Genomic DNA, 25926 nt, shown 5'->3' on the forward strand with positions numbered 1-25926 from the left:
CTGCAATGCTTTGCAGGGGGAAGGCTTGTCCATTAAAGAAATCCCTTGTCTCTGCCCTTCCCCCGTCCCGAACCAGATGACGATCCCATAGCAGCGGTCTCCATACCTCAGTCAGAGCAGCCCCACTCCCCAGGCAGGCAGGCAGGCAGGGAGAAGACTCCAGGACCTTCCCACCTCTTCACCCCACCAGCAACTTCAGCGATACTTACTTACAATAACTACCACGATGATGGCACAGATGGCTCCCAGCATGATCATCATCTGAGGAAACATGGACAAAAAATGAGCCCTTGGATTTCAGGAATGAGGAAAAGAGCCACATCTCTAGTGGGAAACAGAATTCCTTCCATCCTTGGGACAATGGAAAAAACCACCCATCACCCAGGAGACCTGCAGGCCTCTTAGAGAGGCCCTACCCTTCTGCTTCCCAGGGGATCATAACCGCAGTATGTCTGTAGCTTTTCAGATTCATCACAGGACCTGCATTGAGCTCCTTTTTGCTTAGTTCCTGGTGTCTTGGGGCTTTAGAAGGCATTCCAATAGAGATACAGACTCTGGATATTTAACCAATTAGTTCAATTTTCACTGTGAAGTGTTCAGCTCATTCTCAAAAGTTGCAGTTATTTAAAAATATATATTTCAATCTGAGAAAGCTGATTTAAAAGAAAAAGAAAAAAAGTATATATATATATAAATGTATATATATGTATATATACATATGTGTATATATAGTGCGTGTGTGTGTGTGTGTGTGTGTGTATAATATATCTATATATGCCTGAGCCATTGTGCTGATGTTGGGTGTGTCTGAGGATGAGACAGGTGAAATTTTTTGCAGGCAACTCCTTTGGGGTAAAGCTCCTTAACTAACCATTCCAAACTCCTCAGGGTATCACTTTTTCCCTGATAGCGGTTCTAAATACTCTAGCCTACCCTGGTGGCCAATTCTGGGTAATGCAATCTCAAGAGGAGGCTTTCCAGATTTCCTCCCAAGCGTTATGCTGGTCAGAGAGATCCTGCACCATTAGAGGGAAGAAATGTAGAAGCTGAGGGTTTTCTTGCCTTCTACCAGTGGAAGCCCAGGAAAAGATGGAGGAGGGGACAAGAAAATTCACCTTGCAGTTTTTCCACCAATACTTCCTCTTTAGCTTTGCAGCACTGCTCTCAAATTGTGATGCTCCTGCCTGCAAGGCATCAGCTCGGTCATCCAGCTCTGACAGCTTCTGGTCCCTCTCCAGGACCTTGTCCACGTTCACACGTATGATGTCCACCACCTGAGGAGGGCACAGAAACAAAGCTGCTAAGCTTCCTGCCAGAGACAGAGGAAAGGACAACAACCAGAGAATCACAAGTCTGGCCCTGTGCAACTCTAAAGGGTGCTTTGCCTCTCAGGGCCTTTGACTATTCTCCTATGAAAAAAGGAGAAAAGATAAGAAGTTCCCTTTTGTTTCCAAACTCCTAGATTTGGAAACTTTCAGAGAAACAGCTATCTACCTACCTCCTCCACTTGTGCCTGGGTTTGCTGTAGTCGTCTGTTACTGGTCATGTTAGGAGGAGGGCCAGGGGGACCCCCACCTGGGGCAGTCCCTTCTGTCCCTTCAGCAGGTGGCTGAGCTGGAGCAGACCTGTGGAAAGACATGTGCAGAGTACACAAAGTGACCAAGACAAGAAAGGAGCTGGGCGTGGTAGCACACACCTGTAATCCCAGCTACTCAAGAGGCTGAAGTGGGAGGAGCGCTTGAGCCCAGGAGTTCGAGGCCAGCCTGGGCATCATAGCGAGACTCCATCTCTAAAAAAACAGACAAAAAGAAAGGACTCACATGCATCCTCACCCCAAACCACTTAAACAATTATGATTAGGCTATACAAAACTAGAATGGATTCTTGCTCCTTGGCAATCTGAAGTAGGGAGACAAACCATAGAGGCAAGAAGTAAAAGATGAAAGACTCTGCAACAACATTTGGATGGGGTTCAGGGACTTCCAGGATGGCATCAAGACATCTTATCTGGGGCTATCCTTTGACTCAACTCAAACAAGTCCTCTGCCATGATGGCTACAGGGACATATGGCCTAGCCTTGTCCTAAATGGCATTTCCCCGCTGATATGGTTTGGCTGTGTCCCCACCCAAATCTCAACTTCAATTGTATCACCCAGAATTCCCACATGTTGTGGGAGGGACTCAGGGGAGGTAACTGAATCATGGGGCCCATCTTTCCGGTGCTATTCTCGTGATAGTGACGAAGTCTCATGAGATCTGATGGGTTTATCAGTGGTTTCTGCTTTTGCTTCTTCCACATTTTCTCTTGCTGCTGCCATGTAAGAAGTGCCTTTCACCTGCCGCCATGATTCTGAGGCCTTCCCAGCCATGTGGAACTGTAAGTCCAATTAAACCTCTTTTTCTTCCCAGTCTTGGGTATGTCTTTATCAGCAGCATGAAAACAGACTAATACAGTAAATTGGTACCAGTAGAGTGGGGTGTTGCTGAAAAGATACCCAAAAATGTGGAAGCGACTTTGGAACTGGGTTAACAGGGAGAGGATGGAACAGTTTGGAGGGCTCAGAAGAAGACAGGAAAATGCGGGAAAGTTTGGAACCTCCTAGAGACTTGTTGAATGGCTTTGACAAAAATGCTGTTAGTGATATGAACAATAAGGTCCAGGCTGAGGTGGTCTCAGATGGAGATGAGGAACTTGTTGGGAACTGAAGCAAAGGTGACTCTTGTTATGTTTTAGCAAAAAGACTGGCAGCATTTTGCCCCTGCCCTAGAAATTTGTGGAACTTTGAACTTGAGAGAGATAATTTAGGGTATCTGGCAGAAGAAAAGACGCAGTACTAAAGAAAAAAACCATTTTTTTGCGAAGAAATTCAAGGCAGCTGCAGAAATTTGCGTAAGTAGCAAGGAAGCTAGTGTTAGCCCCTAAGACCATGGGGAAAATGTCTCCAGGCCATGTCAGAAGCCTTCACAGCAGCCCCTCCCATCACAGGCCTGGAGGCCCAGGAGGAAAAAGTTATTTTGTGGGCCAGGCCCAGGGTCCCCATGCTGTGTGCAGCCTAGGGACTTAGTGCCCTGTGTCCCAGCCGCTCCCACTGTGGCTGAGAGGGGCCAATGCAGGGCTCGGGCCATGGCTTCAGAGGGTGGAAGCCCCAAGCCTTGGCAGCTTCCACATGGTGTTGAGCCTGCAGATGCACAGAAGGCAAGAACTGAGGTTCGGGAACCTCCGTCTAGACTTCAGAAGATGTATGGAAACGCCTGGATGTCCAGGCAAAAGTTTGCTGCAAGGGCAGGGCCCTCATGGAGAACCTCTGCTAGTGTAGTACAGAAGGGACATGTGGGGTTGGAGCCCCCACACAGAGTCCTCACTGCAACACTGCCTAGTGGAGCTATGAGAAAAAGGTCACCATTCTCCAGACCCCAGAATGGTAGATCCACTGGCAGCTTGCACCGTGCGCCTGGAAAAGCCACAGACACTCAATGCCAGTCCGTGAAGGGAGCCAGGAGGGAGGCTGTACACTGTAATGTCTGTCAGCTCATCCCTTTTTATATTCAAGTTATTGGTTATGGTTATTGGTTTATATGCCCAGTTATTGGTTATGCTTCACACAAGATGAGGAAATCAGGGCTGCCATAAGGGCAGCTTGGAAAATCACCAAAGGCAAAGTCTATGTAGGTGGAGTGAGTCAGGACTGTTTGTTTGCTTTGTTTTTGGCAGAGAAAATGGGGGTTTCACTTAGATAGAATCTGGGGCCCAAAGCAATTACATTAGTTATGGAAACTGTTCCAAGAGCATAGACAGGAAGCAAAAATGCTAGAAATTGTCCTCAATGTGCATGCATTATAGACATTCTGTCCCTTCCTTTTCTGGATTTGACAGAGTCTCAGATGACTCCCTTGGTTACTTACATCCCAAAGAGAGATCTTGGTTTACTGTACTATACACACAGAGAATGTTCTCTCATTCTGTACCACTCAAAGTTAGTGTGTGGTCTTCAAGACAAACTCCTCTCCATGTCCCAAAACACGGAGGCTAAACTCACCTCCTAAAGAATTCCCGGAAGTATAACCTAAGTCATGAGATGTTCTCGGCCAAGGAAGCACCCACAGGCAGGGGGGAGATCTCTCAAATTTGATGGAGAATAGAAATTACAGTAAGAACTCCTCAAACAGAAGCAGAATCTCACCAAACATACTTCACAGGAGCAGTCCAAGAGTAAATGCAACAAAAATGAAACCACAAAGTCACCTAAAAGGAAATTATTTGACTAATTACAATAGAACTAATACCCAGAAGCTCATTCTCCTTGATTAAGTGAATTTCTTTTAGTCTAAAAAGAAAGAGAATAACTCCTCAGAGAGGCTATGGTAGCAGATTACACCTGACTCATTCCCCATTTGAAGAATCACTTTTCCATTTCCCTCTAAGGTGCAAAGGAGGTAAAGCAAAGATAGACACAAAGTCATGGGAGCCACAAGACTCTTGTCCTGCCACTGAGCTAGCTAAGCAATCTAGCTCTCGACTTAAGGCAGAAAATTCAATGAGTAGGTAGCAGCCAGTGTTGGAAGCAGTCCAGGATGGTGGCACCAATGACAAGATTAAGGTCAGAGACCTCGTGATGCCCCGCTAGCCACCACGATTTTTCTGTTGCCTTCTGTTCATCCCACGTAGATACTATCTGGAAGCCCCCTCCCCAAAATGAAAACAACTGGAATTCTACGGCTTGCCCAAAATGCATAGAACACTCATATCTGGTTAAAACCATAGAGATCAAAAAGAAAAAGTGAAATGGCTATGAAGTATTTGCAAGGCCAATTTCACTTACTACTTGTTGGGAGTTGGAAACACTCAACAGTAAAATATCTAGGGATAATTACAACCCTTATGTAACACAAGTAAATCCTTCCCTTTTTTGTCACTTAGAGAAGCAACATAAATACATCTAGGACCAGGCCAGGGTAGTAATCAGAAAGAAAAATCTGTATTAGACATATTGAGGTCTTGACAGAGAAGTACTTCGTTTGTTTAGCCGTAGTTTTCCCTCAGGATCTTGCGAAGGGGGTGATGTTGAAGACTGCTGGAGACTAAACTGTGTGTGTTGGAGGAAAGGGGGAAAGCTCAGCTCTCCCTATTTCTCCTCCAACTATTTGGTAAGACTCGGTGATAGAAAAACATCTCCTATACGAATGGCCGTGGTATGAATAGCCGCTTGGGATGACAGGCCACTATCCCACTACCCCTTGAGTCTTTCTGAGCTGCTCACCTGGTGCCAGAGAACTGGCAGATAAGTTTCTGCAGCTTTGCTCACTGCCATGAGGGGGGCTAGACATCACACTTTGGGTGAGGGGTAAACAAGTCCAGAGATTGTAGGGCAACACAAGTTACCAACTGGCAGTTGCACCCATGACTGTCTTTCCTGAGGCGCTGAGTAGTGATTTAGCCAGATGACAGAAATACCTTTCGAGTCCCCTGCCCAGTTGTCTCCATCCACCACCCTCAGCCCCCGCCCTCTCCGAGTCTCCACTATACCAAAACCAGAATGAGGCGCCACTCAGACGAGAGGAGAGGGTGCAATGATTGTGGGACCCCTGCGCCCCTGCCCCGCCCGTGGGGTGCTAGCTGTGGCTGGTGCGAGAATGGGGTGCTGGCCCCCCTCCCTGGGGGTGGCCCGGTCCGGAGACGGCGCGCGGTGGTAGTTCCCCGCGTTGCTGCAGCTGCTGCATTGCGCCATTTTCCGTCCCGCAGAGTCGGGAGCTTGGGGCGAGAGTTGTCAAGGAGGTGCCGAGCCCCCACACCAGAGTCAACTCACATTTTTCTGACAGAGAGAGTGAGGGTCTGTTCCTCTCCGGAGGCTGCGGCGAGACACCCGGCGAGGGACGCTGCGGCTGAAGTGGACGGAACTGCCAAGCTCCGCCTCGCGCCGACCACCCCGCGGTCTAGCTGCGGTGGAACTTACTGCAGCTGCCGCGCCGGCCCCCGCCTTTATTAGTGCTGACCACGCCTCCCGGATAACGGTGACAACCCCGCGGCCCAATCCATGCCCAGGACGGTCGCCCAGCGCTACAGGCCTAGCCCGCCCCGCCCCTGCCAATTGCCAGTCACAACTCTCCTCTCATCCGACTCCGGAAAGGAGCGGTTGCTGTGAGGGTCCTTCAGTGATCAATGCGACCATAGTTTGCGCTCCAGTCTGGCGGAGGGACGGGGCGGGGTGGAGATGAGGTCTGTCCCTTCGGAGGGCGCTTCAGCAGTTTGTTAGGCATTTGTGGTGCCTCCCAACCAATCGCTGGGCAGTTACTGAAGACCGTGCCCGCCCCTGCCCCACCCCGCGCCGGGATTCGCGCATTCAGCTGGAGGCGGTGGCTTCCTGGTGCGCGCCCAGCCCTGGTGCCCTGCTCTGGCCCTCGCTCCGCACCACCGCCCCGCCTCTGACTAACGCTCTGAGAGGGTGCAGGAGCCTCGAGACACAGCCACAAACTCCCGGTGCCAGATACCGGATGCGGGGTTCCGTCCCAGCAAAGCAAGCACGAAGCTTTCGTTCATTCGTTTCTTTCAACATAGCCTTCCTAAATTGAACTCCCTCCCAAACCTGCTCCAGTCGAGGTTACCACATCGACTCAGTTGCCCAGACCAGAAACGTGGAAACCATCCTAGATTTCCTCCCCTTCACTTTTACCTCTCCCCCAGTAATCTGCCAAGTCGAGTTGATTTTTCCTTCTTGGCATTCCAGTGATTATCTCCCCTCTGCTCACTATTATCCCTTTCCTGGACTCCATCAGTTGGAAAATTCACCATTATTTTATGTCCCGCTAAGAAAAAAGGTTACAAGGCCGGGCGCAGTGGCTCACACCTGTAATCCCAGCACTTTGGGAGGCCGAGTCAGGCAGATTACCTGAGATCAGGAATTCGAGACCAGCCTGGCCAACATGGCGAAACCTCTGTCTCTACTAAAAATACAAAACAGCCAGGCGTGGTGGCGGGCGCCTGTAATCCCAGCTACTCGTGAGGCTGAGATAAGAGAATCGCTTGAACCCGGGAGCCGGCGGTTGCAGTGAGCCGAGATCACGCCACTGCACTCCAGCCTGGGCAACAGAGCAAGACCCTGTTTCAAAAAAAAAAGAAAAAAGGTTGCAAATTATCTGTGACAAATGCTTTCCTTACCACTTAGCATTTTTGTTTTACATGTATTGAAAATATGGGTTTATATACATACCGATTTCTATATTTCACTCTTGTGCATGCATAAAAAGGGAAATAGAAAACAATAACATGGTAACTATCCCTAAAACTTCACAGAGACTGATTGTTAATGATTCATTTTTTTGACTCAGTCTTGGATGTCCACGAATTTCCACGCAATGTAGTCCTCTGTGCATTTCATAAGGGCTTTGGTGATGCAGCATTTCCTAAGAGTGTTCCTCTCCAGGCTCTAGAGTTTTCTTCCAAGCCTCAGACACCCATTTGGCAAGCTTTGATGCTCATGAGCAGGTATGACAAATATAGTTTGACTGCTGTCTGACTAATAGCTAAAGTGAAACATCCCAATTAGAAGATATTGAAATGCAAAAAAACAAACAAGCACACACAAAAAAACCCAAGTGCCTCCTAAGATCAATGATACATCATTCTGCTTCCAGTCTTGCCATCCTTTACATCTATTCTCTAAAAAGTCCACCAAAGTTATCTATCCAAATGCCACAAGTCTTCTTAAGGAAACAATTGCACTTGGAAACATAATGCATTCATCATATGTGTTTATCCCATTCTCCTCCTGAAACCACATCAAAATGGCAAGTTAGGGGGAAAAATGACAATTTGGGAAAATTTGCAAAAAATTATAAGCCCCCAAAGACAAAAAGAATGGGGCCGGGCGTGGTGGCTCACTCCCATAGTCCCAGCTACTTGGGGGGCTGAGGCGGAAGGACAGCTTGAGCCCAGATGTTCCGGTTGCAGTGAGCCGAGATCACGCCACTGCCCTCCCACCTGGGTGACAAAATGAGACCCTATCTCCAAAAGAAAAGAAAAAGGGCCAGGCGCAGTAACTCACACCTGTAATCCCAGAAATGTGGGAGGCCAAGGAGGGCGGATCACTTGAAGCCAGGAGTTCAAGACCAACCTGGCTAACGCAGCAAAATCCCGTCTCTACTAAAAATACAAAAATTAGCTGGGCATGGACGCCTGTAGTCCCAGCTACTCGGGAGACTGAGGCAGGAGGATCACTTGAACCCGGGAGGCGGAGGCTGCAGTAAGCCGAGATCTTGCCACTGCAGTCCAACCTGGACAACAGAATGAGACTGTCTCAAAAAAAAAAAAGAAAGAAAGAAAGAAAGAAAGAAAGAAAGAAAGAAAGAAAGAAAGAAAGAAAGAGAAAAGAAAAAAAAAAGAAAAGAAAAAAGAATGGGAGGAAATATTTCTGGCAGCATGAATGCCTATTTATCCCCACCAACTTTCCCCTGAAAAAAAACTTAAAATCGGGGCCGGGCGCGGTGGCTCACGTTTGTAATCCCAGCACTTTGGGAGGCCGAGGCGGGCGGATCACGAGGTCAGGAGATCGAGACCATCCTGGCTAACACGGTGAAACCCCGTCTCTACTAAAAATACAAAAAAATTAGCCGGGCGTGATGGTGGGCGCCTGTAGTCCCAGCTACTCGGGAGGCTGAGGCAGGAGAATGGCGTGAACCCGGGAGGCGGAGCTTGCAGTGAGCCGAGATTGCGCCACTGCACTCCAGCCTGGGCGACAGGGCGAGACTCCGTCTCAAAAAAAAAAAAAAAAAAAAAAAAAAACAACTTAAAATCATTGAATGGTGACTCACGCCTATAATCCCAGCATTTTGGGAGACCAAAGCAGGAGGATCACTTGAGCCCAGGAGTTCAAGACTAGCCTGGACAACATGGTGAAATCCTGTCTCTACAAGAAATAGATACAAAAAAATATAGCTGGGTATTGTGGCACACACCTGTAGTTCCAACTACTTGGGAGGCTGAGGTGGGAGGATTACCTGAGCCTGAGGAGGTCAAGAAAGCAGTGAGCCATGATCACATCATTGCACTCCAACCTGGGCAACAGAGTGAGACCCTGTCTCAAAAAAACGGGGTTGTGGGGGTGGCATTTTTTAAACTTTTTTTTTTTTTTTTTTTTTTTGAGACGGAGTCTCCCTCTGTCGCCCACGCTGGAGTGCAGTGGCGCAATCTCGGTTCACTGCAAGCCCCACCTCCTGGGTTCACGCCATTCTCCTGCCTCAGCCTCCTGAGTAGCTGGGACTACAGGCACCCGCCACCACGCCCGGCTAATTTTTTGTATTTTTAGTAGAGACAGGGTTTCACAGTGGTAGCCAGGATGGTCTCGATCTCCTGACCTCATGATCCACCCGCCTCGGCTTCCCAAAGTGCTGGGATTACAGGCGTGAGCCACCGCGCCCGGCCTTAAACTTTTTATTTTAAAGTAATTATAGATTCATATAAGGTGGCCAAAAAAAAAAATACAATACAGGGAGGTTCCCCTAAACCCCTTTACCCAGTTCCCCCAACAGTAACATCTTGTATAAATACAGTTTAAAATTATTAAAATATTAAAACCAGGAAATTAACATTAGCAAAATCCAGAGTTTATTCAAATTTCACCGATTTTCCAAACACTTCTTTTTGTGTTCGTGTGTGTTTGAGTGGTTTTATGCAATTGTATCATGTGTAGATTTGTGTAACCACAACCACAGTTAGGATACAGCATTTTCACATTACCGCAAGGCTCCCATGTGCTACCCCTTTATATTCCAACCCACCGCCATCCCTAAACCTTAGCAACACTAATTTGTTCTCCATCTCTGTAACTTTATTTCAAGAGCCTTACGTAAATGTAATCATACAGCACGTAACCTTTCAAGATTGGCTTTTTTCATTCATCCAAGTTATTGTGTGTATCATTACTTTTTCAACCATCCAAGTTATTGTGTGTATCATTAGTTTTCACCACTGATTAATATTCCGTGGTACATTTAACCATTTGCCTGCTGAAGGACATTTGGAGTGATTTCAGCACTGGGCTATTACAAATAAAGTTGCTGTGAACTTTCATACAGGTTTTGTGTGAACATAAATTCTCATTTCTCTGGGATAAATGCCTGAGTGCAATGCTTGGGCAGTAAGGTAATTGCATCTCTAGTTTTATAAGAAACTGCCTTTGCCTGTGTTGCCCAGGCTGGTCTTAAACTCCTGAGCTCAAGCAATTCTCCCACTTCAGCTTCCCAAGTAGCTAGGACTATAGGCATCATGCCCAGCTGTATTTTTCTTATTTTAACCATTCTAATATGTGTTCAGTGCTATATCATTGTGGTTTTAATTCTTATTTCACTGATGGCTAATGATATCAAATATCTTTTAAAGTGTTTGCCTTGTATATATTATCCTATTTGATGAAATGTTGGTTCATGTCTTTTGGCCATTTTCTTTTTTTTTTTATTGATCATTCTTGGGTGTTTCTCACAGAGGGGGATTTGGCAGGGTCATAGGACAATAGTGGAGGGAAGGTCAGCAGATAAACAAGTGAACAAAGGTCTCTGGTTTTCCTAGGCAGAGGACCTTGTGGCATTCCGCAGTGTTTGTGTCCCTGGGTACTTGAGATTAGGAAGTGGTGATGACTCTTAAGGAGCATGCTGCCTTCAAGCATCTGTTTAACAAAGCACATCTTGCACCGCCCTTAATCCATTTAACCCTGAGTGGACACAGCACATGCCCCAGAGAGCACAGGGCTGGGGGCAAGGTCACAGCTCAACAGCATCCCAAGGCAGAAGAACCCCTCCCAGTACAGAACAAAATGAAGTCTCCCATGTCTACTTCTTTCTACACAGACACAGCAACAATCTGATTTCTCTATCTTTTCCCCACCTTTCCCCCTTTTCTATTCCACAAAACCGCCATCGTCATAATGGCCCGTTCTCAATGAGTTGTTGGGTACACCTCCCAGACGGGGTGGTGGCCGGGCAGAGGGGCTCCTCACTTCCCAGAAGGGGCGGCCGGGCAGAGGCGACCCCCACCTCCCTCCCGGACGGGGCGGCTGGCCGGGCGGGGGCTGACCCCCCACCTCCCTCCCGGACGGGGTGGCTGCCAGGCAGAGACGCTCCTCACCTCCCAGACGGGGTCGCGGCTGGGCAGAGGTGCTCCCCACATCTCAGACGATGGGCGGCCGGGCAGAGACGCTCCTCACTTCCTAGACGGGGTGGCGGCCGGGCAGAGGCTGCAATCTCGGCACTTTGGGAGGCCAAGGCAGGCGGCTGGGAGGTGGAGGTTGTAGCTAGCCGAGATCACGCCACTGCACTCCAGCCTGGGCACCATTGAGCACTGAGTGAACGAGACTCGGTCTGCAATCCCGGCACCTCGGGAGGCCTTCTGAGTAGCTGGTACTACGGGCGCCTGCCACCATGCCTGGCTAAATTTTTTTTTTTTTTTTTTTTTTTTTTTTTTTTTTTTTTTTTTTTTTTGAGACGGAGTCTCGCTCTGTGGCCCAGGCGGGAGTGCAGTGGCGCAATCTCGGCTCACTGCAAGCTCCGCCTCCCGGGTTCATGCCATTCTCCTGCCTCAGCCTCCCAAGTAGCTGGGACTACAGGCGCCCGCCATCACGCCCGGCTAATTTTTTTGTATTTTTAGTAGAGACGGGGTTTCACCATATTGGCCAGGCTGATCTCGAACTCCTGACCTCAGATGATCTGCCAGCCTCAGCCTCCCAAAGTGCGGGATTACAGGCGCGAGTCTTGTATTTCTTTTAAAATCAATCTCACACACACCCTTTTTTCTCCCTCTCCCTCACATATCCTGTTTTCTCTTTTTAGACATCGGACTATTAATTAGACATTGGACTATTTGGCTTAATTTTCTAATTATCTTTCTTATTTCCTGTCTCCATCTCTGCTGGTTCTTGTTCTTGGTGCCTTGTTCCTTATTTGTTTGGAATTTTTGACCACAATTTATTTTTCTTGGAACTGTATCTGTGGAAATTCCCCGAGGCCTAGATTAAAGATGAGTTCATCCAGAAAGGATCTGCATTGCTTCTGCTGGGTTCTTGGTGGTACTGTCAATCCAAAACCACTTTAAATTCTTGCCATTTTCTTTTTAGGATCAACAAAGAGTTCAGGCAGAAACACCACAGCCTGTGGTTATACATTCTCTGCAAATATTTCAAAGAAAAAAATAAAAGAACTCCAGCAGGCACCTGGGTTCCAGACAAACAACATTCCATGGAGTGCTCTGGGGCAATTTGGGTTCTAGTATATTCGTAATTCATTCTTAGATGAGGATATAGTCCTTTGGGGTTCTGACTTTATGGTAAGGACTTTCTATTAGATTTCCAACCTTGGGTAAGCCCTGGGCTTTATTTCCTGTGCAACAGTGGTAGCCTGTGAGGCTGCTACGCTCACATTAAACTTTATAGCAAATACCCTCAGAGCAAAATAGTCTTTGGGACTCAGCAACTTCCCCGGTTACTGGCTTTCACTTAGTTTTTCGTGTTTAAATAGTCTTTACTCTCAGGCCAACTCATAAATAGATTTTATCTATAGAAGAATAAAGAAGAATAAAATAGGAGGAATAACTATCTCATGCTTACTACTATATAGTTGCAGTAATCAAGACAGTGTGGTATTGGTGGGAGGACAGACACATAGATCAATGGCACCGATGAGAGAATGCAGAAATAGACCCCTACAAATATTCGCATCTGATTCTTTTTTTTTTTTTTTTTTTTTTTTGAGACAGAGTCTTGCTCTGTCGCCAGGCTGGAGTGCAGTCGTGCAATCTCGGCTCACTGCAACCTCTGCCTCCCAGGTTCAAGCGATTCTCCTGCCTCAGCCGACCAAGTAGCTGGGACTACAGGCGTGCGCCACCACGCCCAGCTAATTTTTTATATTTTTAGTAGAGACGGGGTTTCACCGTGTTGGCCAGGATAGTCTGGATCTCTTGACCTCGTGATTCGACTGCCTCGGCCTCCCAAAGTGCTGGGATTACAGGCATGAACCACCATGCCCGGCCTTCTGTATTTTTTAAGATTCCTATCTGGAGAGCCCCCAGCTCTGCGGCGGCTTCACCCGCGAGTCCCAAGGCAAGCGAGCGGCTGGGTCGCCCCCACCGGCCCCATGGCAGCCCCCGGGGCCCCAGCTGAGTACGGCTACATCCGGACCATCTTGGGCCAGCAGATCCTGGGACAACTGGACAGCTCCAGCCTGGCGCTGCCTTCTGAGGCCAAGCTGAAGCTGGCTGGGAGCAGCGGCCGCGGCAGCCAGTCTAGAGCCTGCGGATCCAGGAGCAGGTGCAGCAGATCCTCGCCCGGAAGGGCCGCAGCTCCGTGGGCAACGGAAATCTTCACCGAACCAGCAGTGTTCCTGAGTATGTCTACAACCTACACTTGGTTGAAAATGATTTTGTTGGAGGCCGTTCCCCTGTTCCTAAAACCTATTACATGCTAAAGGCTGGCACAACTGCCACTTATGAAGGTCGCTGGGGAAGAGGAACAGCACAGTACAGCTCCAAGAAGTCCGTGGAAGAAAGGTATTTGAGGCATCCTCTGAGGAGACTGGAGATTTCTCCTGACAGCAGCCCGGAGAGGGCTCACTACACGCACAGCGATTACCAGTACAGCCAGAGAAGCCAGGCTGGGCACACCCTGCACCACCAAGAAAGCAGGCGGGCCGCCTTCCTGGTGCCACCGAGATATGATCGTTCTGAGATCGTGGGGGTCCGCCGTACTGGCACCACAAGCAGGCAGCGCCACTTTGACACCACAGGCAGTACCAGCGTGGCTCTGTTAGTGACACCGTTTTTGACAGCATCCCTGCCAACCCGGCCCTGCTCACGTACCCCAGGCCAGGGACCAGCCGCAGCATGGGCAACCTCTTGGAGAAAGAGAACTACCTGAGGGCAGGGCTCACCGTCGGCCAGGTCAGGCCGCTGGTGCCCCTGCGGCCCCTCACTCAGAACAGGGCTTCCAGGTCCTCCTGGCACCGGAGCTCCTTCCACAGCACCCGCACACCAAGGAAAGCTGGGCCCAGTGTTGCCGTGGATTCCAGCGGGAGGAGAGCGCACTTGACCGTCGGCCAGGCGGCGGCAGGGGGAAGTGGGAATCTGCTCACCCAGAGAAGCACTGACTCCCAGCTGGGGAATGCAGACATGGAGATGACTCTGGAGCGAGCAGGGAGTAAGCTCGATGCAGACCAGATGCCGCCGTCCAGGATTTCTGCCGCAGCCACTTTCATACAGCACGAGTGCTTCCAGAAATCTGAAGCTGGGAAGAGGGTTAACCAGTTTTGTGGCATCCCCAAGCTTCTGCAGCTCCTAAAAGTTCAGAATGAAGATGTTCAGCGAGCTGTGTGGGGGGCCTTGAGAAACTTACTATTTGAAGACAATGACAACAAATTGGAGGTGGCTGAACTAAATGGGGTAACTCGGCTGCTCCAGGTGCTGAAGCAAACCAGAGTCTTGGAGACTAAAAAACAACTAACAGGTTTGCTGTGGAATTTGTCATCTAATGACAAACTCAAGAATCTCATGATAACAGAAGCATTGCTTATGCTGACCGAGAATATAATCATCTCCTTTTCTGGATGGCCTGAAGGAGACTACCCAAAAGCGAATGGTTTGCTCGATTTTGACACAGTCTGCAACGCCACTGGATGTCTAAGAAACATGAGTGCTGCTGGCCCTGATGGGAGAAAAGCAATGAGAAGACGTGACCGACTCATTGACTCAGTGGTCCATTATGTCAGAGGAACCATTGCGGATTACCAGCCAGATGACAAGGCCATGGAGAATTGTGTGCACATTCTTCATAACCTCTCCTACCAGCTGGAGGTAGAGCTCCCAGAGAAATATTCCCAGAATATCTATATTCAAAACCCAAATGTCCAGACTAACAACAAAAGTATTGGATGTTTTGGCAGTCGAAGCAGGAAACTAAAACAGCAATACCAGGACATGCCGATGCCAGAGGAAAAGAGCAACCCCAAGGGCGTGGAGTGGCTGTGACACTCCATCGTGATAAGGATGTATCTGTCCTTGATCGCCAAGAGTGTCCCAAACTACACACAGGAAGCCTCCTTAGGTGCTCTCCAGAACCTCACAGCCGGAAGTGGACCAATGCCGACATCAGTGGCTCAGACAGTCGTCCAGAAGGAAAATGGCCTGCAGCACACCCGAAAGATGGTGCATGTCAGTGACCCAAGCGTGAAAAAGACAGCCAACTTGCTGCTGAGGAATCTGTCCCAGAATCTTTCTCTGCAGAATGAAATTGCCAAAGAAACTCTCCCCAGTTTGGTCTCCATCATTCCTGATACAGTCCCGAGTACTGACCTTCTCATTGAAACTACAGCCCCTGCCTGTTACATGTTGAACAACGTAATCCAAAACAGTTACCAGAGTGCACAGCACCTTCTAAATACCGGGGGCATCCAGAAAATTATGACCATCAGTGCAGGCGATGCCTATGCCTCCAACAAAGCAAGTAAAGCTGCTTCCATCCTCCTGTATTCTCTGTAGGCACACACGGAACTCCATCATGCCTACAAGAAGGCTCAGTTTAAGAAGACAGATTTTGTCAACAGCTGGACTGTCAAAGCCTACCACTCCCTTAAAGACTGAGGAAAATGACGACGTATTCTCAGCTGCAAAAAAATCCCAAAGGAAAACACCTATTTTTCTACTACCCAGCCTGAGAAACCTCAAAAGCATGCCTCGTTTCTATCATTTTCTATTTCCATGGTCCCCCGAATCCAGAAAACAAGTACAACATAATTTTATGAGTCTTCCAGAAGACTTTTGCAAGCTTGCCACCAGTAGATACTGGTCACAGGCTCTACAAATAGTGGTCTTTGTTATTAGGGCTTATGGTGCATGGCCTCCTGGAACCAAAATGTGAATTCATGTGGAATGGACTTTGATCCAATAAATAAGGAAAGAAGTTGTTGCATTACTGGGATTTTAAAAGCTTGATTTACATTTATATTCCTTTTCCAGTTCCCATGTTTTGTCACTCATGTGCACATTGCTTCACCATTGGGCCATGAGTATATTGTTCTGTAGTGTTGAAACAGAATGGAAATGACAAGAAATATCTGCAGTTATCCAGGAGAAAGTATAATGGCAAAATTATTTGTTTCTTTGTTTACTTTGTGCTCGTTTTTATCTCCTTAGGTTTTTTTCCTCTGATTTTTAAATAAACTTAAGAAATTTAGATTACAGAGTATGCATGACTGTAAGAAAAAGAAATTGAGAGGAAGTGATCATAGCAAATTAAAGAAACCTTTTTCTCCCAAAACTTAAAGTAAAATAAATAAAAATAAAAATAAATCTTTTCCACAGAGAAAGGCAACTGTGATTATAAAGTTTAACCTTCCCCCAAACACTGAATGAATGAGATTTTTGCTCCGGAAATACTTTACCTATAACAACACCATTAAATCCAAATCTCTTCTAAACAATGGCATTCCGTGTAATGCCTTTCCTGGACATTTTTTTTTTTTTTTTTAGACGGAGCTCAGGCTGGAGTGCAGTGGTGCAATCTTGGCTCACTGCAACCTCCGCCTCCCTGGTTCAAGTGATTCTCCTGCTTCAGCCTCCTGAGTAGCTGGGATTACAGGCGTGCACCACCACGCCTGGCTAATTTTTTTGTATTTTTAGTAGAGACAGGGTTTCACCATGTTGGTCAGGCTGGTCTTGAACTCCTGACCTCGTGATCTGCCCGGCTCAGCCTCCCAAAGTGCTGGGATTATAGGTGTGAGCCACCGCGCCGGGCCTTCTGTATTTTTTAGGCCACTGCCCTGGACTAGTGGAAGAATGGACTCTAGTCTTTATCTGCAAGAGGAACTAAGGCCTTCTATCAGACTGCCTGGCCAGCCTGGGGCACTGAAAATACAGCTAATTTTAATGAGTTACATTATCAACCAGCTTTGCCCAGCATTTAAGAAATATCACAGGGCCACTAAATCTCATATGATCTTCTTCAAGCCATTATTTTAATTCAAGAAAACTCTAGAGAAAAAAGTGAAGAAGTCATGTTGAAGAAGATATAAGAATGTGTCAAGACCATCCAGAAATGATATGAGAAATACTGGTGTTTTAAAAGGTGACATCATCCAGTGAAATGAATCTATATTAAATGTTATTTTAACTGCATTATGATTAAAACCATTTATATAGAGTTAGTCTTCACAACTACTATTCTGTTATATTTTGGTTTTTTTTTTTAAATCTGACAACGTTTGTCATAAGTAAGATAAGGAAAAAAACTCTTCAACTCCTTTTGGCCAGAAAAGTGTAATAGAAAATAAATGTTGAATATGTACTTAAGTCTTTATTATATTTGAAACTTAAATTTTTTTTCAGTTTTAAAAGCTGAATGAAGATAGCTTAGGTAACTAACCTAGTTCAAAATGAAATTTAGATACCAATTTTTAAAATACTGGAGAGAATTTATATGTCTTTTTCCAGAGTTCTGATAATAAGCATTTGGAGTGCATTCATTCCTCCAGATAATAAATGTATGTTCAAGAACTTTTTGTGTTTTTTAAGACATTAATAGAGTCTTCAATAATATTAAATGCAAAAGGAGACGAAAAAAAAAAGATTCCTATCTGGACTGGGCACGGTGGCTCACGCTTGTAATCCCAGCACTTTGGAAGTCCGAGGTGGGCAGATCACGAGGTCAGGAGTTGGAGACCAGCCTGACCAACATGGTGAAACCCTGTCTCTACTAAAATACAAAAAATTAATCGGGCGTGGTGGCACGCACCTGTAGTCCCAGCTACTCGGGAGGCTGAGGCAGGGGAATCGCTTGAACCCGGGAGGCGGAGGTTGCAGTGAGCCTAGATCATGTCATTGCACTCCAGCCTGGGGGACAGAGTGAGACTCCGTCTAAAAAAAAAAATTCCTGTCTGTTTTAGTCAATGACAATCAAATTATCTGTAAATAATCACAGTTTGATCTCTTCGCTTTCATTCCTCATATCTATTTTTTTTAAATAGCATTGAGTATTTCCATACTAAATTAAATTGCAGCAGTGATAGAGGCCATCGTAGGACAGGCCCAGTGGCTCACACCTGTAATCTCAGCAACTCAGGAAGCTGAGGCAAGGAGAATCATTTGAACCTAGGAGTTAGAGAACAGACTGGAAAACCTAGCAAGACCCCGTTTCTACAAAAAATAAATTAGCTGGGCATGGTAGTTTGTACTCATAGTCCCAGCTACTTGGGAGGCTGAGACAGGAGGATTGCTTGAGCCTAGGAATTCGAGGCTGCAGTGAGCTGTGATGGTACCACTGCATTCCAGCCTGAGTGACAGAGCAAGACCCCATTTCTTAAGACAAGCAAAAAAAGCCCAAAACTGAAGTACTACTAATATATGCAACAACATGGATAAACCTTGAAAACATTATGCTAAATGAAAGAAGCCAGTCACAAAAGACTGGAATATTGTTCCATCTATATGAAATGTCCAAATAGACAAATTCAGAGATGCATGCCTGTAATCCCAACACTGTGAGAGGCAGAGGTGGGAGGATCACTTGAGGTCAGGAGTTCGAGACCAGCCTGGCCAACATGACAAAACCCAGTCTCTACTAAAAATACAAAAATTAGCTGGGCATGGTGGCTCGTGCCTGTAATACTAGCTACTTGGGAGGCTGAGGCAGGAGAATTGCTTGAACCCAGGAGACAGAAGTTGCAGTGAGCCAAGATTGCACCTTTGCATTCTAGCTGGGCGAGAGTGAGACTCAGTCTCAAAAAAAAAAAAAAAAAAAGAAAGAGAAAGGAAATAGATTAGTTGGCCGGACACATTGGCTCATGGCTGTAATCCCAGCACTTTGGGAGGCCAAGACAGTCAGATCACTTGAGGTCAGGAGTTCAAGACCAGCCTGGTCAACATGGCGAAACCCTGTCCCTACTAAAAATACAAAAATTAGCTGGGCATGGTGGTGTGTGCCTGTAATCTCAGTTACTCAGGAGGCTGAGGCAGGAGAATCACTTGAACCTTGGGGGTAGAAGTTGCAGTGGGCAACAAAGCAAGATTTCATCTCAACAAAGAAGAAAAAAAAAATAGCTGGGGATGGGATAAGGGGTTGAAAAGGGGGAATGACTTGTAAGGGGTTTCTTTTGGGGTAAGGAAAATGTTCTGGAAGTGGAGGGCGGGGGCAGGTTTGGTAAGATATTGGTCAAAGGGCCTGGGCTGGGCACGGTGGTTCACATCTATAATCCCAGCACTTTAGGAGGCTGAGGCGGGCTGATCACGAGGTCAGGAGATCTAGACCATCCTGGCTAACATGGTGAAAGCCCGTCTCTACTAAAAATACAAAAAATTAGCCAGGCATGGTGGCACACGCCTGTAGTTCCAGCTGCTCAGGAGACTGAGGCAGGAGAATCACTTAAACCCGGGAAGCAGAGGTTGCAGTGAGCTAAGATCGCACCACTGCACTCCAGCCTGGGTGACAGAGTGAGACTCTGTCTCAAAAAATAAAAGACATTGGTCCAAGGATACAAAGTTTTGGTTAGACTTGGGAATAAGTTCAAGTGTCTATTGTACAACACAGTGACTATAGCTAATAACAATGTATTGTATACTTGAAAATTGCTGAGTAGATTTTAAGTGTTCTTATCAGAAAAAATGAAAAGTATGTGAGGTAATGAATTCTTTAATTAGTTTATTTTAGTCATTCTACAATGTATACATATTTTAAAACATCATGTATACCATCAATATATGTAATTTTTATTTAAAAATTTAAAAATAAATAACTTTTTAAATTTTTTGACATTAGGTAGTGGTGATGGTTGTACGACCTCATGAATATACTACAAACCATTTGATTGTATACTAAATGAGTGAATTGTATGGCATGTTTATCATTTCTTAATTTTTAAAAGTGGAGTGGGAAACTTGAAGATTTGTTTCTAAATTACCTTTACTTTGTATAAATCAAATCAAAATGAAGAGAAAGTTATGTGACAAAAACAGCAATCCTCTTCTTCACCCCAGCCTACCCTCTAGACTAGCTTCCCAGAATCAGAGACTTTCACTTCTTTTAGCTATTTTTATTTATTTGTTTGTTTGTTTGTAGAGATGGGGGTCGTGCTGACTAGGCTGATTTCAAACTCCTGGGCTCAAGTGATCCTCTCTTCTCAGCCTCCCAAAGTGCTGGGATTATAGGCATGAGCCACCTTGCTAGGCCTAGCTGTTTTTTTCTGGTACTTATCATCATAATATGAAATAATATTATGATTTATCAGTGTGGTGGGTTTTTTTTGTTGTTTTTTTTTTACACAGAGTCTCACTCTGTCACTCAAGCTTGAGTGCTGTGGTGCAATCATAGCTCACAACAGCCTCAACCTCCCTGGTCTCAGGTGATCCTCCCACTTCAGCCTCTCTCTTTTCTTTCTTTCTCTTTTTTTTTTTTTTTTTTGAGACAGAGTCTGGCTCTGTTGCCCAGGCTGGAGTGCAGTGGCGCAATCTCGGCTCACTGCAACCTCCGCCTCCCTGGTTCAAGCAATTCTCCTGCCTCAGCCTCCCAAGTAGCTGGGACTACAGGCACCCACCACCACGCCTGGCTAATTTTTTTTGTATTTTTAGTAGAGACGAGGTTTCACCATGTTGGCCAGGCTGGTTTCAAACTCCTGACCTCATGATCTGCCCACCTCGGCCTCCCAAAGTGCTGGGATTACAGGTGTGAGCCACCGCGCCCACCCACACTTCAGCCTCTCGAGTAGCTGGGACTAGAGGCGCATCCCACCACACTAGACTAATTTTGTATTTTTTGTAGAGCCAGTGTTTCGCCATATTGCCCAGGCTGGTCTCAAACTCCTGGGCTCAAGTGATCCTCCCGCCTCAGTCTCCCAAAGTACTGGCATTACAGGCGTGAGCCACCATGCCCGACCAGTTTATCAGATTTATTTATTTATTTATTTATTTTTGAGATGGAGTCTTGCTCTATTGCCTAGGCTGGAGTACGGTGGCATGATCTCAGCTCACTATAACCTCCGCCTCCTGGGTTCAAGCAATTCTCCTGCCTCACCCTCCCAAGTAGCTGGGATTACACGCATGCACCACCATGCCCAGCTAATTTTTGTATTTTTTAGTAGAGATGGGATTTTGCCATGTTGGCCAGGCTGGTCTTGAACTCCTGACCTTGGGTGATCCACCCGCCTCAGCCTCCCAAAGTGCTGGGATTACAGGCTTGAGCCACTGTACCCAGCCACTTTATCAGTTTTATAGAAATCAATTAGATTCCTGTTATAAAAGATGAGGTTTTAGTTCTTTTTGATTATCTCATTTGATATTGTAAAAGGAATTTTAAAAAATGCAAATCTATAATTAAAACAAAACGAATGTTAAACTTGGAACAGAAGGAAATATCTTAACTTGGTAAAAGTTATATACTAGAGATTCATAACAAATATTTAATAGACATGTATTCCATTTAAGATTTAGAAGAAGAAGAGGATGCCTTTTTTTTTCTTTCTTTTCTTTTTTTTTTTTTTTTGAGACAGTCTCACTCTGTTGCCCAGGCTGGAGTGCAGTGGCACGATCTCAGCTCACTGCAAACTCTGCCTCCCGGCTTCAAGCGATTCTCCTGCCTCAGCCTCCTGAGTAGCTGGGATTACAGGCGCCTGCCACCACGCCCGGCTAATTTTTGGGTTTGTTGTTGTTGTTTTGTTGTTTTTGAGATGGAGTCTCACTCTTGTCACCCAGGCTGGAGTGCAATGGCGCAATCTCGGCTCACTGCAACCTCCGCTTCCTGGGTTCAAGCGATTCTCCTGCCTCAGCCTCCCAAGTAACTGGGGATTACAGGTGCCCGCCACCATGCCCAGCTAATTTTTGTATTTTTAGGAGAGATGGGCTTTCACCATGTTGGCCAGGCTGATCTCGATCTCCTGACCTCAAGTGATCCGCTCACCTCTGCCTCCCAAAGTGCTGTGATTACAGGTGTGAGCCACCACCCGTTTTTTTTTTTTTTTTTTTTTGAGACAGAGTTTTGTTCTTGTTGCTGGCAGGGATTACAGGCGTGAGCCACCGTGCCTGGCCCAATTTTTTTTTTTTTTTTTTAGAGAGAGAGATAGGCTCTTGCTCTGTTTCCCAGGCTGGAGTGCACTGATGTGATCATAGTTCACTGCAGCCTTGAACTCCTGGGCCCAAGCCATCCTCCCACCTCAGCCTCTCAAGTAGCTAAGATGACAGGCACTCACCAGAACTACAGGTACTCACCAACCTACCCAGCTATTTTTTTCTTTTTATTTTTTAGAGGCAGGGTCTCACTATGTTGCCCAGGCTGGTCTCAAACTCCTGGCCTCAAGTGATCCTCCCCTCCCGCTTGGCCTCCAAAAGTGTTGGGATTACAGGTGTGAGCCACTACGCTGGCCAGTACCTCATTTTACAGCTTAATAATATTCCATTGTCAGTGTGCAGGAAGGAGTGTTAAAAAGAAAGTTAAAAAAATAATATTCCATATTCTGGTTGGGTGTGGTGGTTCACGCCTGTAATCCCAGCACTTTGGGAGGCCAAGGTAGGCGGATCACGAGGTCAGGAGATCGAGACCACCCTGGCTAACACGGTGAAACCCCGTCTGTACCAAAAATGCAAAAAATTAGCTGGGCGTGGTGGCGGGTGCCTGTAGTCCCAGCTATTCAGGAGGCTAAGGCAGGAGAATGGTGTGAACCTGGGAGGCGGAGCTTGCAGTGAGCCGAGATCGGGCCACTGCACTCCAGCCTGGGCGACAGAGCGAGACTCTGTCTCAAATAATAATAATAATAATAATAATATTCCATATTCTATTGTATGGATAGACCACATTTTGTGTATCCATTCACCAGCTGACGGATATTTGGATTGTTTCTTCTTTTTAGCTATTATGAATAATGTTGCTAAGGAGATTTGTGTACAAGTATTTGTGTGGACATATGTTTTCAGTTTTCTTGGGTATAAACCTAGGAGTGGAATTACTGGGTCATGCGGTAACTCTACACTTAACTTTTTGTGGAACTGCCACTTTTCCAAAGTGGCTGCACCATTTTACTAAAGGCTAAATTTTTTTTTTTTTGAGATGGAGTCTCACTCTGTCGCCCAGGCTGGAGTGCGGTGGTGCGATCTCAGCTCACTGCAAACTCTGCCTCCTGGGTTCACGCCATTCTCGCGCCTCAGCCTCCCAAGTAGCTGGGACTACAGGTGCCCGCCACCATGCCCGGCTAATTTTTTGTATTTTTAGTACAGACGGGGTTTCACCGTGTTAGCCAGGATGGTCTCGATCTCCTGACCTCGTGATCTGCCTGTCTCAGCCTCCCAAAGTGCTGGGATTACAGGCGTGAGCCACCGCGCCCGGCCCCCTAAAGGCTAAATTTTAATAATCATTACAATCTTCAGGATCTGACTCTTGCTTCCCATCTCTTTCCCTGTCTTTTACCACAAGCAGTAGCTCCACCAGTAAATACCACTCATAGCTTTCTCATGCACACCATGCTGTTTCTTGACTCTAGGCCTTTATTTCTGCTTCAACTGCCTGGAAAGCCTGCTAGCCTCCACTCCCTTAAGACAACTCAGTGGTCACCTCTTCTCTAAAGCCCTTCTCGTCCCCATTCCTGCTTCCTCAGGAAAAGATAGGTGTCTCTTCCTCTCCACACCTATACACATAGCTATTAACAAACTTTAAATGTCATGACATACTGGATTTCATAACTATGCTTCTTCATCTGCCTCTTGCACTGGGTGGAATTCTTTTTTCCTTTTTTTTTTTAAAGGCAGGATCTCGCTATGTTGCCCAGGCTAGAATGTAGTGGCCTGATCTCAGCTCACTGCCACCTCCACCTGCTGGGCTCAAGCCATCCTCCCCCTTCAGCCTCCTGAGTAGCTGGAATTACAGGCATGTGCCATCATGCCCAGCTAATTTGTTTTTTGTATTTTTTTAGTAGAGATGGGGTTTCACCACTTTGGCCAAGCTGGTCTTGAACTCCTGACCTCAAGTGATCTGCTCGCCTCGGCCTCCCAAAGTGCTGGGATTACAAGCATGAGCCACTGCTCCTGGCTTCAAGAGCTCATTCTAATGCCATCTTTTCAACAAATACCTTTTCTGATCATCCCCCTCAGCAAAAAAAAAAAAAAAAAAAAAAAAAAACCTCTCATGCGACTCGCTTTCATTATCATATTTAAATTTACATTTTGTTTACATACACATCTCTTCTTTTTTTCTTTTTTCCAGTCTTACCCCTGTATAAACTGGATGAAGCTGCTGCCAATTTAACCAAGTGGGAATCCCAGTGCTAATTGTCTGCTGGATGGGATATCTTTATTGGAGCAGATTAACATAGCCTCACATTTGTGGTTTGTGACCACTGATTTAGCAAATACATTGTTTTTCTTTTTTCTTTTTCTTTTTCTTTTGAGACAGGGTCTTGCTTTGTTGCCTAGGCTGAAGTGCAGTGTCGCAAGCTCAGCTCACTGCAGCCTCGACCCCCAAGGCTCAAGCAATCCTTCCACCCAGCCTCCACAGCAGCTGGGACTACAGGCACATGCCACCAACGCCTGGCTAATTTTTTTTTTTTTTTTTTTTTTTCGTGGAGACAGCATTTCACCATGTTGCCCAGGCTGATCTCGAATTCCTGGGCTCAGCTGATCCTCTCGCCTCAACCTCCCAAAGTGTTGGGATTACAGGTGTGAGCCACTGCACCTGGCGAACATCCTTTTCTTTTTTGTTTTTTTCCTTTGAGACAGAGTTTCGCTCTTGGTGCCCAGGCTGGAGTACAATGGCACGATCTTGGCTCACTGCAACCTCCGCCTCCCGAGTTCAAGCGATTCTCCTGCCTCAGCCTCCTGAGTAGGTGGGATTACAGGCATGTGCCACCAGGCCCAGCTAATTTTGTATTTTTAGTAGTCAGGGTTTCTCCATGTTGGTCAGGCTGGTCTCGAACTCCTGACCTCAGGTGATCCGCCCACCTTGGCCTCCCAAAGTGCTGGGATTACAGGCCTGAGCCAGCATGCCCAACCAACATTCTTTTCTAAAGCATGTTGGTCAGAAGCAGTCCACCACGGAGGGGATAAACAACAGTATACAGTCATGGTCTTTCATCAGGGCTATGTTAATTGTTCTCTGTCATGATGTAATCTAAAAAATGTGGACCATTTGCACATTCTGCAGAGTATCACATTGGTCCACCATCTTGTAACTTTACATCCTTCAGATGTCTTTTTTTTTTTTTTTTTTTTTTTTAAAGACAGAGTCTCCCTCTGTTGCCCAGGCTGAAGTGCATGGTGCAATCTCAGCTCACTGCAACCTCTCTGTCTCCCGGATTCAAGCGATTCTCCTGCCTCAGCCTCCCGAGTAGCTGGGATTACAGGCACACACCACTATACCTGGCTAATTTTTTTGTATTTTTAGTACAGACGGGGTTTCACCATGTTGGCCAGGATGGTCTTGATCTCCTGACCTCGTGATCCGCCCACCTAGGCCTTCCAAAGTGCTGGGATTACAGGTGTGAGCCACCGGACATCTTTTAAGTAGAATGAAGACTACTTAGAGGTAGGAACCAACCCTACCTTGGTGATTTTTGTTCCTCCAAATATCTTTGCACATAATAATTCAATATTTATTCAAAGAAAACGTTATATACTGTTTCATACCACAAACAAGATTGTTCTGTCCTTGAAAACAAGACCTTTTGTATCTTTGAATCAGGAAATATTCTATAAATGCCTATTGACCTATTAATTTCCTCTTCCCTAACAATCAGATACTCTACCAGGATATGTAGATATCTTCTTCAGGGCACCTTGCACTTAGCAGAGTCCCAAATATTTTATTTTCTCCACTCTAGCACCACCAAATCATGTAAAGTATATAGCCACTCACATTTCACATCAACCTCTCCATTCTCATGCATAGCTCCTTCCAGCCACCCCTCTGAAAACTGACTCTCCTAAACAT

General features: G+C 46.3%; 1 protein-coding gene and 1 pseudogene across 5 annotated transcripts in view; one reads left to right on the top strand and one right to left on the bottom strand.

Annotated features, from left to right (window-relative positions):
* The window catches only part of VAMP1 (vesicle associated membrane protein 1), a 31946-nt gene extending 25577 nt beyond the window's left edge, over positions 1–6369 (bottom strand). For all 5 annotated transcript variants that reach the window (XR_010147949.1, XR_010147948.1, XR_008538427.2 and 2 more), the window contains exons 1-4: positions 5806–6369; positions 1499–1625; positions 1116–1274; positions 210–261 (exon numbers count right to left, since the gene is read on the bottom strand). Coding sequence is in view for 1 of the 5 variants with exons in the window: in XM_003313441.7 (XP_003313489.1) it covers positions 210–261; positions 1116–1274; positions 1499–1625; positions 5806–5807 (340 nt within the window). In the remaining 4 variants the exon portion in view is untranslated. The remainder of the gene's footprint in view (positions 1–209; positions 262–1115; positions 1275–1498; positions 1626–5805) is intronic.
* Positions 6370–13020: 6651 nt separating this feature from the next.
* Positions 13021–16017, top strand: LOC466935 (plakophilin-2-like; annotated as a pseudogene).
* The last annotated feature ends 9909 nt before the right edge of the window (positions 16018–25926 follow it).

Source organism: Pan troglodytes, chromosome 10 (assembly GCF_028858775.2).
Source record: "Pan troglodytes isolate AG18354 chromosome 10, NHGRI_mPanTro3-v2.0_pri, whole genome shotgun sequence".
Classification (NCBI taxonomy): Eukaryota; Metazoa; Chordata; class Mammalia; order Primates; family Hominidae; genus Pan; species Pan troglodytes.